The 12229-nt window shown below is 33.9% G+C and overlaps 1 protein-coding gene across 1 annotated transcript; it reads left to right on the top strand.

Moving 5' to 3' along the window:
- The first annotated feature begins 11488 nt into the window (after positions 1-11488).
- On the top strand, positions 11489-11860 carry LOC106476666. The gene has a single exon (XM_013937335.1). It carries the CDS (start codon positions 11489-11491, stop codon positions 11858-11860), a length of 372 nt encoding a protein of 123 aa, XP_013792789.1.
- The last annotated feature ends 369 nt before the right edge of the window (positions 11861-12229 follow it).

The following is a 12229-nucleotide window of genomic DNA, read 5'->3' as shown; positions in this document are numbered from 1 at the left end:
CGGCGTTTTAGCTATTGTTAATGTCATGTGGCGCGTGGCTGCTTTGAAGCAAAGCGAATCGACATTGGTAATTTGTTCGGAGGAAGTGACACTTACAGTCAACGACCGATGTTATACGAATTTATGTGCCGAATGGAATCTACTTGTGTATATTTTTCACGTTTGACATGTATCAAGAAAAAATAATTTTCTGCGACAAAAACTGCGACCACCAATTCTTCTTAGATTTCTACCAGAAGCTAGTTTTTTATTTTAGATTATAACTTTATTACAATGATTTTTAGAGTATTATCCACGAAAAAAAGTTTTCGTTCCAAGTAATCGTATACTAAATTTGTCTTCATGCCCTAGAAAGAGTGTTGTAAGGAATATTGTTTGAGACAAGTGCGCTAAAATGTAAGCACCGAGAATAAAACGTTGGCAAAAAATTATAATTTAATTTCATTGTTTAACATAACTGCTTCATTCAGATCCTTCAGGATTTTCTTTTATTTTGTAACCCATTTGTTTCTTTTTATTTCTTCGAGCTTTCGCCCATCACTACTCACCTTGTTTATTTCACTGAAACTTTTAAACATATATATAGTCATATTTGGAATAATTACTGAAGGTACAACAACCAGTAAATGAGTCTAAAGCAATTATTAGTGGGCAAGTCTACTTTGCCTCTGATGAAGAAAGATCCACCTCTAGAAAGCGCTCAAGTTATGAAGTTTTATATTTTAATCTTCATTTAAACTTCATCACTGCTAAACGTACAACTAATTTATTAGTATTCAAATAAACAGAACACTGATATGCATCAAACCAGAAAATGTTTTACAGTGGTTTATTAAGTTATATTAAAACTAATTTTGGAGCCTCACCACGTCATTACAGTCCATGTCATAATGTCAGGTCATACTCCTTCTAAAGCAAATGCATTTTGATAAAAGCTCTTTAGCGTAAGCTTTTCGTGTCCAAAGCACATCTCTCTTTTCTATGGCCTTGCAGTGGATCAGCGGTATGTTTGCAGAAATATAACGCTGAAACTCAGATTTCGATATCAATAGTGTGCACAGTTTTTCTTCTCGACTACAAACAAATAAACAAGTATTCCCTGTGGGTTTACCATAAGCCATGTAATTTATGACAACGACAGTTTTCTAGCACTCGTTACTGATTTGTCTGTTTAAAATCGTTTTAATATGAAATATTAAGCCCTCTGTGATATTTAGTTTAAGTAGCAACCTGTACCATCGTGAAATCAAGCCAATGCTCTTAAAGATTTGGAAATCGCATTTTTTCAAAAGTCATCGAAATGAATAAATCATAAAAGCAAAAACGGGTTGTTTTAGGGGATTAGAAATAGAAATAAATATTGAAAAAGTTGTTATTACAATTTTTGAATAATATTTTCTAGCAAATGTAACTGCGCCCCGAGCAGCATTTATTTCATAGAGTTCACTAGGAAGGTGAAACGGCGTGTATGTGTGCGCCATTTTCCATGCAGGTGTATTGAATACGGTCGATAAGCAAAGATAACTACGCAATGCATTAAATGTCACTTCCGTTTGTCGTCCATTTCACATATTAAAAGTTAATATGGTTGCGAAACTTCGACTATACATCCCATTTACTTATACATTTACATCTTTCTTTGAGGGTTCTAATTGAGATCCTCTACCAAAATTCATCAGTATTGGGTCAGGAAATTGTGAGGCCAAGATACCAGACAGTTTGTTTGTAATTATGCACAAAGCTACACAATGGACTATCTATGCTCTGCCCACCACGGGTATCGAAACCTGGTTTCTAGAGTTGTAAGTCCGCAGACATGCCGCTGTGCCACTTGGGGGCGACACCAGACAGACCGATAACTTTGCTTTATAGATATATATATATACATGGTATTTATTCTACTTTAAGGATTTTTTTTTATAACTTTTAAGGATAGAGGATGGTAGACATTGTTTAGTAAAAATATATATTTTTTGGGTGGCTTAATTTTATCTTATTTCTACTTTTAACTTTATTTCATATTTCTAAGGGTAACTGCCTTCCCACAACTGGCTGCTGATAGTGAAAGGCAGTAAGAGTTGAGATGTTGTGGGTGTAAGCACTCAAATCTGTACCCTTAATGAATATTACACGACTGCTGACTAGTTTCTCATCTACTTTTCGTATTTTGTCTGATAGACGGGATATCCCCAACGCTTTTGGCGGCTATTACCACATGCCTTTCGAAACCCGAATTCTAGCGTTGTAAGTCCGCAGACATACCGCTGTGCTACTGAGGGGCAAGTATAAATTGAAAAAAAAAGTAAATACAAAATGTATCACATCTCCTATTCCTCATTGGTTTAAGTCAAACAGAGAGAAAAAGTAGAATTGAATTTGTAAAATAATTAACGGCTCTGTTAAATTATAAGTTGTTTATAAGCATGCATCATAAGACCGTATTTGGTGTATTTGAAACACGGTTTAGTTCCTGGCTATCTTAAAGCATTAATCAAAATTTATTAAAGTCTATGAGAAATTTCTATAGTATTTTAAGGAGTTAAAAAGTATCATTTAATATGTACCACCACTGTTGCTTACAATAGTTTCAAACACGGAAACCAATAATATTGACGAATCTTTCAGCGTGTCATTTCAAAGAGTGGGTAATTCGTAATCGATGTCTATCTCTGTAAATTATTTGGGCTTCAAAGATAGTAATAAATTAGCTTTACAAATTGAGAACTTACTGATGTTAAACATTGTATATGAAAACAAAATACTCCTTCCACATACAAAACAGGATATATTGTGAACAAGCCAGTAATCAGCTCAAGCTTTAATATGTATGTAATGTCTACACACGGACGAAAAACTCTTTATAAGCAATAAATATCTACAAAAAAGCGAAATACTCGTAATGTTTTAAATATCATTTGTTATTCTATATGCTTTTCTTTATAAAAAAAGGGTGTGATAATTTTTATTAAGCTAGTACGTTTTCCGTTTATACAGTGTTAAAACGTACAAAAACTTTACACTTTCTGAGATGTTTTGCTATTTTTGTTATTTTAAACAATGTAACACATATAATCACATCAATTTTTATGTATGAATAAAATATGCGAGTTGTTAATGGACTATATTAATCCTTTTTTTATCCGAATTTTGAAAAAATGTCATTTTTCGTTTGATATTACATGTCTGTATCACAATTCGCTATTTTGGTTAACATGTTTTATATTTTTCATTTTCAACTCAGACGAAGTACACTATACCAACTCTATTTGTCAAAACAATTTGTTGTTTCGTCATATATTTACTTTCCCGGTGTATGTACTATTAGATGCTACAGATAAAATAAAATCGAAGAGAAATAAAACGAAAATCAATACGGCGAAATGAATAGTCACCCAATATTTTCTTCGAATACACAGGGTGCTAAGTGCTGACGACTAAAATACGACTTTGGCAGCTTTGATGAGGTAGCTGCCAGAATTTCATCAGTCACAAGTTGTAAAATCTTTGAAGGCCAACCGGTGAAAATGAGATTAAAAAAAAGATCCGCATGGCTGCTAATGTGTGACAAAGAAGTAGTATGGGCTGTATGCCAGGGCTATCTGTAACTATGTAGGTTAATGTAGACGTTCGACATACCGCCGTTTCGGCAATGAAACGTAATGTGCAAAACAAAGTTACATATAGATGTGTTACACTTGCTCTTTTTGTTTTGGAAAGCCTTCATTGACTGTTAATTCCCCGTAAATTATAGATTTAAAACATTAGACAGAATTCCGTTAACGACAAACATAAGCTAACTATTGTAATTATATAGCAAAAGCTGGAGTGAAACAGAAGCTACGTTCTTCTCTAAAAAAAATGAATACGTTTGATCAGGGAAATTTGACACACATGATATATTAATACATGGCATTGTAACTAACATTTTATCATTTAATGAATACTTACAAAAAATGGTGTTCTAAAGAACTTTGAAGCGGTGTTGGTATAACCAGCGGTGTCTACATTTTCTCCTTATAAATAAGTGCTATAAAGAGTTTTGTAAAAGTGTTAACGATACCAGCAGTGTCCACTACTTTTTCTTATAAAATGTTGTTCTAAAGAGCTTAATAGTAGTGCTGTGATATATAATTCATCTTCATGGATGTTTTTAATGTTATATTCTGAATTGCGATCTAATAAGAAATATAATTCTCATACAGTGTTGGTCAAAAAGCTCACATACTATTATATACTGATGTTATTGTTTATATGCATAGAGTAGTTATTGAGTAAATGCCCGAGTAGTAACAGAGAAGGTAGTATATGATCGGACAAACACGTGAGAGTTTTTATTCTGGTGTGTATAAGTTGTCTTGAGCATTTGTTCATCAAAACACACATACATACCTGTTTTGTATAAAAGGATGTACTTTTGGTATAATCTTTTTTGAAACAGATCAACGCTTTTTTCAGACAATTTCTGTGAATTTTATGTAGAGTAATGCCTCGTCACGGGTCAGAAGTCATATGGCGTCAAATTGTTCGACTGCCCAAAAATGGTATGAAGCAAACAGACATTGTCAGAACAGTTGGTTACAGAACTACAGGAAACGTTGTTCCAGGAACGTACACTTGTAGACGCCAAAAAACTACTGCCAGATATTACCGTGTTTTGATCAGATTATTTTGCAAGAAGGAATATCTTCAAACCGATATTAACTAGAACTCACTGCCGTCACCTTGTTTCTTGGGCAAAACAGCATGCAAACTTCCAGTTAGAACATTGGAGACATATCATCTTTTCAGATGAGTTCTGATTTCGCTTGTTAAAGCTGATGGTAAGATATTTAAGATTCGTGTTAGTCGTTTGCCTGGAGAACAGATGAGGGAATATTGCCTTTCTTATACAGAACACACACAGGAGGTGGTGAAGTGCATGTTTGGGCAGCTATTAATCATTGTGTAAAAAGTGGCTTCATATCTTCCAGGGAAACATCAATGGCGCTTCCTACAATCATCACATAGAGAGCGGTATTTCTGTCATATGCTAAGGCAAGGTTTGGCAATAACTTTGTATTTCAGAATAATAATGCCACTGCCCACAGTGCGCGTATTGTACATAATTATCTCTACCATGAGGGCGTCACAAGATTGCGGTGGCCAGCAAAGTCTCCAGAGTGTAATCCCTTTGAGAACTGTTGGGCAGAACTGAGCCGAAAAATTGCTAGCCCCAACCGTACTCCAGCTACTGGAGCTGGCTTGCAGCGCCTTCTAGTGACAAGTAAAACGAAATCACGTTGGATTACATCAATAACTTCATCTACAGCATGCCACATCGCTTTGCAGAGGTTATTAGAGTAAGAGGAGAGGAGGACCAACCAAGTACTGAATGTTTAATATATACCAATATAAGGTTATAGACGCTATTTATAATAATTTAATGTTATATTTAGTCATTATATACGTTTTGGTAAGGTTTTGTTGTAATAGCTGAATTACACATCTTTATTATATGTTGTTCTAATAAGTCGTTCATGATGTCTACATAACCTGTCTCATTATACAAGTTACACGTGTAGATGTTTAATATAACATGCATTTCTCAGTTTGGCAGCATTAAGTGTATTTGTATTCTATTTTATTAATAATGATCTTATTTGTTACAAAATATGCAAACATTTTCGCCAAGACTATTCTTTTATTTTCCGATAATTACTTGCAATATTTCGATTGCTTATTCTGGGTTGAAAGTTTTTTAATTTTAGTTGTACTAGTGGCATAGAAAAAGAGATAAAAAAAACAGGTAACTTTAAAAACGATATTTTCCTTAAGTCACAAAAGTCAAATGTTTGTTTTAAGACGGTTATTCAGAGTTACTGATCGTTTGACTTCAGCAAAACATGGATAACTAGATACGTAATTCGAACTGATCGGTGAGGAGTAGCTAGTGACTGAAGGTGAAAACAAAAACATTACTGTCAGACTAATCTCTTATACACTAATGCTTGGTTACTTATTAAACATATCTTGAGGATTTTTTTTCTAAAAACCAAAATATGGATGTATTTTCAGCAGCGTGTATATATACACAAGTAAACATGGTTATAAATCCTACAACACAGAGCAACTTTGTTCAGTCAAAATGTAATTTCTCATATTATCTTAGCTATTTTAATTACTTTATTGATAAATTTCTCCTTCGTCAATATAGTACCTATAAATTCCAGGTTTTGACTTCTATGTGCATAGTATAGGGCAATACGCGGCTAGCGTAGGTAAACAAAAACAGCTTGATACACTTTCAGTGAATACCTAACAATATTTCTAAAATTAACAGCAAAGTTAGGCTCATGAATTTAAAGTAAATTGTTTAGACTAGTGTTTCTCAACAATGTTTTATTTATATCTGTGGCTCCACCCTTTGTAGACGCTGTTACTTAGGAGAAACATTACTTTATTTCCACACTATTGATTTATAATATTATAATATTGTATTACAATGGTGTATTGTTTTTAAATATGTTGTTTATAACATACTGTTTACTTATGCAAGTCAAAAATATTCTGTTAATCATTGACATTTTATTCAGTGTGATCCCTGGGCCTGACGAACACTTGAAAGATTTTGAATGTCCGGTTGCACCTCTCTTCACAACATCAAGGCGGTTACGTATTTTTGATAGCAAATAAGTCAGCCGACTAAAACCAGATTCAACCAGATAAATGTGGGAAAAGCGATAAAATACAACTTTGCCTTCTCCCATAGCTGTGGAAACTTATTAGATATTTCACTACTTATCCGGAAATAATGTTTGTCACGTTTGAATCTAAATATTTTATTCGAGCAGTGAAGTTTCGGTGGCCCACACAGAATTTACTGTGGCTCCCTAATTTTCCGTCATTCACGTGTGGCCCATTATAAACATGGCGTGGCCCCCTGGTTGAGAACCACTGGTTTAGGCGACAGCTCCTCCTGTTTTTATGAAACCATGATTTAAATTTAGATATATCAAGCCAGTTCACCGTTACGCCTGAAATAATGTTTTTGTAACTCACCATTTATGCTAAACAGAAAAGCTGCATATTTTTATACATTTTAAAAATATTCTATTTCAAATTTGAATAAACGATAAGAAATCCTTAAACTTGCTCTGTAATTCACACATTAACCAATGCGTTCGCTAAAATTGAATCTATCGTTTTATTCTTTGTAGTACAATTACGTAATGGTTAAAATATTTGCAAAAAGTTTTACTGAAATAATCCTAGAATTTACTACTTTTGTGAAATTAACATAAATTACAATTGATAAACGTATTCAATATTTCACATCTAACACCCTGTGTTTATCAACATATAATGTGCTCCAATTGTCGTTGTTTTTTTCGTTTACCATTATTACGCAGAAAAACAGGTAGATTCATTCTTAATTCACTTAAAATTTCAAGATACAATTTTAACATAAATATTACGAGACCCTGTGCTTAGAGGACACAAAATATAAACGTAACATTCCTGTCACGTATTACTTCCAATGTTTAAACAGCTTGTTTGAACTAACAACAACTAGGATCAAGCTGTCTGTCCTTCTCTCGCATTGCTAATCGAAATATGATTAAAAGTTTACGAGTTATGATAAGAAATATTCAATGTAAATCGTGAAATATTGAGTGTTTGTTTATTATTTGATTACTTAGAGCCTGTATCAAAAAGTATGGTCATTGCTTAAAGTTAGCACCACTCTTAACTGGTAAATTTATGCTAAAGAACTGAATTTATAATGTACATAGAAAGTCATAGTTTTACAAAATCATCACCACAAAAAAGTTATTTTCATAAGAAAATAACCTCAATATTTTATTTTTAGAAAATAAAATCAATCTACTTCCGAATGATTTATTTGTAAAATCCCATTACTTTTACGTGATTTTTATCATACATTTTAGTTGTATTGGTTTATTATGCTTCGTTAGTTTTTAACGTTAAATTTCGTGCAAAGCTACTCGAACTAGCCGTCCTTAATTTTGAAATAACAGATTAGAGGGAAGACAGCTAGTCAACATCACCCACCATCAACCTTTTGGTTGTTCTTACCAGTCTTATTATAGAAGGTTTGTATGTTGAGAAAATGTTATTTGTTTTCTTTGGGCAACAAAACTATCTCATCGATCTGCCCAACTGGCGAGTTCCAATATTGAACTAAAAGGCTCTTGGCCAGTGACTTGAAGGAGACAAAATATAGACCTTTGGAATGTTATTCTTACACGTTGCTGAATTTGAGTCCAAATTGGACAAATTAAAAGGGATATGTAAAATTTTGCTGTGTACGTGATTTTTATCAGAAATTTGAGGCCTATTGATTTCTAAAACTTCGCTAGTGTTTGACATTTGCTTTTTATTGTTGTTGAGCATAAAACTACATAATGAACTACCTGTGATCTATCCACTGCAGGTATCGAACCCCAATTTTTAGCATTAGAAAAACTACTCGAGATGTACCTGTGCTAGAAGGAAGACAGCTAGTCAACACCATCCACCGTTAACCCTTCGGCTATTCTTTTCAGAACTGGAACGCACCCAAAGTGTAGAGTATGATTTATTTTATTTTATTTTATTTGTAACGTGACGTGTACTGTGGAACTTTAAATACGATGTTTGGCATGCTAATCACTGGGCCATGTTTGGCCTAAGAAAATATATAAATGAATATTTTTATGAGGGCATGTTTGGTTTGGTTTGTTTTGAATTTCGCGCAAAGCTACACGAGGGCTATCTGCGCTAGCCGTCCCTAATTTAGCAGTGTAAGACTAGAGGGAAAACAGCTAGTCATCACCACCCACCGTCAATTCTTTTACCAACGAATAGTGGGATTGAACGTCATATTATAATGCCCCCACGGCTGAAAGGGCGAGCATGTTTGGTGTGACGGGGATTCGAATCCTCGACCCGCAGATTGCGAGTCGAGTTCCGTTAGAGCATGTAAAGCTAAAATTCGGAGCTCGATTCCTACAGTAGATATTCTATTGTGAGGTTTTATGTGACCAAACAAATAAGAAAATAAAACACATTTTTAATTAAGAATGTTAAAAAAGGGGGTTCAGTATATACTATACGAATCTACATCAGAAATAGTTACCTAGGTATTACAGTCTCGGCACATGGTCTTTAACACTCAATCGGTTTGGTAGATACTTGTATGTTGAGAAAACGTTTTTCTTTTGGTAAATAAAACTGTTTATTAAGTAAAGAAATAACTTGTTTATGAAATTACTTCATTTAGGATTAGGGAAGGTGAAAGTAAAATCCTCACTGTTATTTCTGAAATAGCTGGTGTAATTACAATGACTTTTCCCGTTGAAATTATATCTAGCCTAAAAGAATGTAAAATTAACCCTTGAAGTTTAACTTAAACAGTGGTTAAAATACATCCTGACTCTAAATGCTAGAATCTGAGTAATGAACAGAAAAAGAAGGATTTCAAGAACGTAACTTTTTACTTCTATTTCCAAAGGATAAAAAATGATGAGTGTACTACAGCAATGGTCTCCAATAGGCGGTCCGTGGACCGTATCAGGCCCTCGAAACCCTAGCTCTTTGAACGAATTATGATCAGATAGTGCAAAAGAAGGTAAAATTGTATTTGGAAAATAATGTGTTCCTCTACAAGCTCAGTCCTGACTCTTGTTTTGTGTTTCCTCATCTGGAGTGGTCTAGTGTGAAAATTAATCGGAAACCTCTGGACTAAACTTGTATCAGAAGAAAAAAGCAGAATATTATGATAGATCGGAAAGAAATCTTCACTTCTAGTATATTAATATCATTTGAAGCTTTTATCTTGTCAAAAATACAGGTTTTTAGTAAAACTCGTATCCAATCGATTTGCATTAATGTCACCTTAAGAAAAACTTACGATGTTAATTTGCTAAATCTGGACTAAAATCTACTCACAATAAAATTCCCTCTTGCTAACTAGCTAGTCTTATTCTGAAAACTATGACATTATGTTTAACAAAAAACTCCAGTAAAACACATTAAAATATCCTAAGCTAATTAACCATTAAAGTGATTTGGTTATTCAACATTTTCACAATTTTAAATTGCCTTTCAACATAACGTTTCTAATTTATTAAGAAATTTACATGCTTAGTAAAATTTTTTATATATTCAAAATTTGCTTGATTTTTTTAGCATTATAACATGCCTTCTACTTATAAAGTTTATAATAAAGTAATTTCAATAAAATCCTGGTTTTTAAACACTGAAAGTGCATTGTTGGTCTAGCATATGTCGATTATATGATGTAATTGTATTGGGTTTTATTTGAAATGAATCAGAGAAACCCATAAGACCTCCCAACGGAAAAGAACAAGGCACAAAAGCAGTTCAGTCGACATTCTGTCTCGAGTTTGTTCGTTTCATATTAAAGCACAAAAGCCGAGACTTTAGAAGAGCTTTAAACCAATTAAATGACCAATTAGTGCGCTGTTGTCCGCCAGTTTCAATCATACTTTGGGTTTAACTGTAAATGTGATTTTAGTGATTCATGGTATAGTTCTATAGGAAACCAACCTGGAATTTAATTTGGAAGTATAAGATATTTAGATTTTATCTACTCTGGCATTAAAAGAACGGTATACGTATTCTTTAAGCTTTCAAAATTATTTACTACCTCTTTCAGATCCCTTCAAAAAATTCTGTTATTGTCAACAATAAAAACAAAATTAAGAGATTAACAAAAATCACTATTTCACTCTTTTTTTCTTACTGTATATTAACTTGTTTTATATATAACGACAAATTATCTCAACTTCAAGTAAAACTTATTAAAAAAATTGAATACGTCAATGTTCTATCTGTGCTAAAAACTGTGTTAAGACCACATGAAAAGTAAGCCTAACATGGTTTATGTAAATTACGCCAATACAAATCAAAACACATATAAACCAACTAACAAGAACAAAAACGGGAAATAATTTGTGGACGTTTGACAACACTAAGCCACTATATAAGAAAGACAGAAATCAGAAGACACTCATTTGCCATAATCAAGAAAACAGCACATCCACTGCATGAAAAAACAAAACAAAAAAACACCAAAAATCTGTGAGGGGATGTTTTGAGATTATATATATATTTTTTTTTGGAGGTGTGTACAATACAGTTTCAATATATTACATTTTACCAGAGATCCAGGGTTGTTATAGTACATCAAATTATTTATATGTACGCAGGCATACAAACACTTGATCGTGTGTTATCAGCTGCAAATAAGCTTTGGAAAGAGGCAGATATACATGGAGACATAACCAAGTTCTCAAAAAAGCTAGCAGTAGCAGTAGACATCGTACAGTGTAGAGCCAACAGAAAGAAGGCACCTACAAAAGAGCAAGTTTAATTTCTCAGAGAAGGCACCAAACAGAGCTCCCTGAGAAAGTCCCAGACTTTACCAACAAGTGGAATACTTGTCATTGCAAATGACTGGGGGATAGTAGCTGATCTTGGAGATATGAGAGAATACTCAGAAGTAGCTGCTATATCTGAACAAAGACCTAACTTGATCTTCTTTTCTGACAGCAGCAGGGCAATAGTAGCAATCGAGCTGACAGGGCCATATGAGTCGAGAATAAGTGAAAAACATGAAATCAAGCTGGCGAGGCACCAGGAACTCACGAAAGAAATCCAAAGCCAGGACTACGGCACACGACTTTTTGCTGTGAAAGAGGGAGTAAGGAGGTTACCTAGTGTATCTGTCTACAACTTATTGAAACAGCTCGGACTTTCAAGTCAGAGGAGATCAAAGATTCTCAGAGAATTAGCAGCGACAGTACGCCCTCAAATTGGATATAGGCAAAGAGAAGTGATGAAAGCTGGAGAGTAGGGTGAAAGAGAATAAAAATCCTCTAAATTCCAGTAAGATTTGGGGCCGAGAGTACGGGCATGAATGGTTCCAAATATCTAGTAATTCATAGAACCAGGGTTCATATCCCATTATGGGAAAAATCAGCAGGGAAACACTTGGCTGATCACCAAATGTGGCTCGGGTCCCCTAGAGTATAAGGTAGTTAAGGGCCGAAACACTTGATTTAAGGGGTTCTCTTCCTCTGAAGATTCACTGTTGAGAATGCTCGTTATGAGTTTCCGTTCTCAGAGTAGCATGTTTATCTATTCGTATATACGTGACTGCGCATAGTCTGATAGTTAGAAACACGTGGTATTTCAAGCGCTATTTCCAAAAGTTTTATAAAAG

The sequence above is a fragment of the Limulus polyphemus genome, unplaced genomic scaffold, assembly GCF_000517525.1.
Source record: "Limulus polyphemus unplaced genomic scaffold, Limulus_polyphemus-2.1.2 Scaffold7, whole genome shotgun sequence".
Taxonomy (NCBI): domain Eukaryota; kingdom Metazoa; phylum Arthropoda; class Merostomata; order Xiphosura; family Limulidae; genus Limulus; species Limulus polyphemus.
Note: the sequence above shows the minus strand (reverse complement) of the source record. Positions and strands in the feature narration are given on the sequence as shown.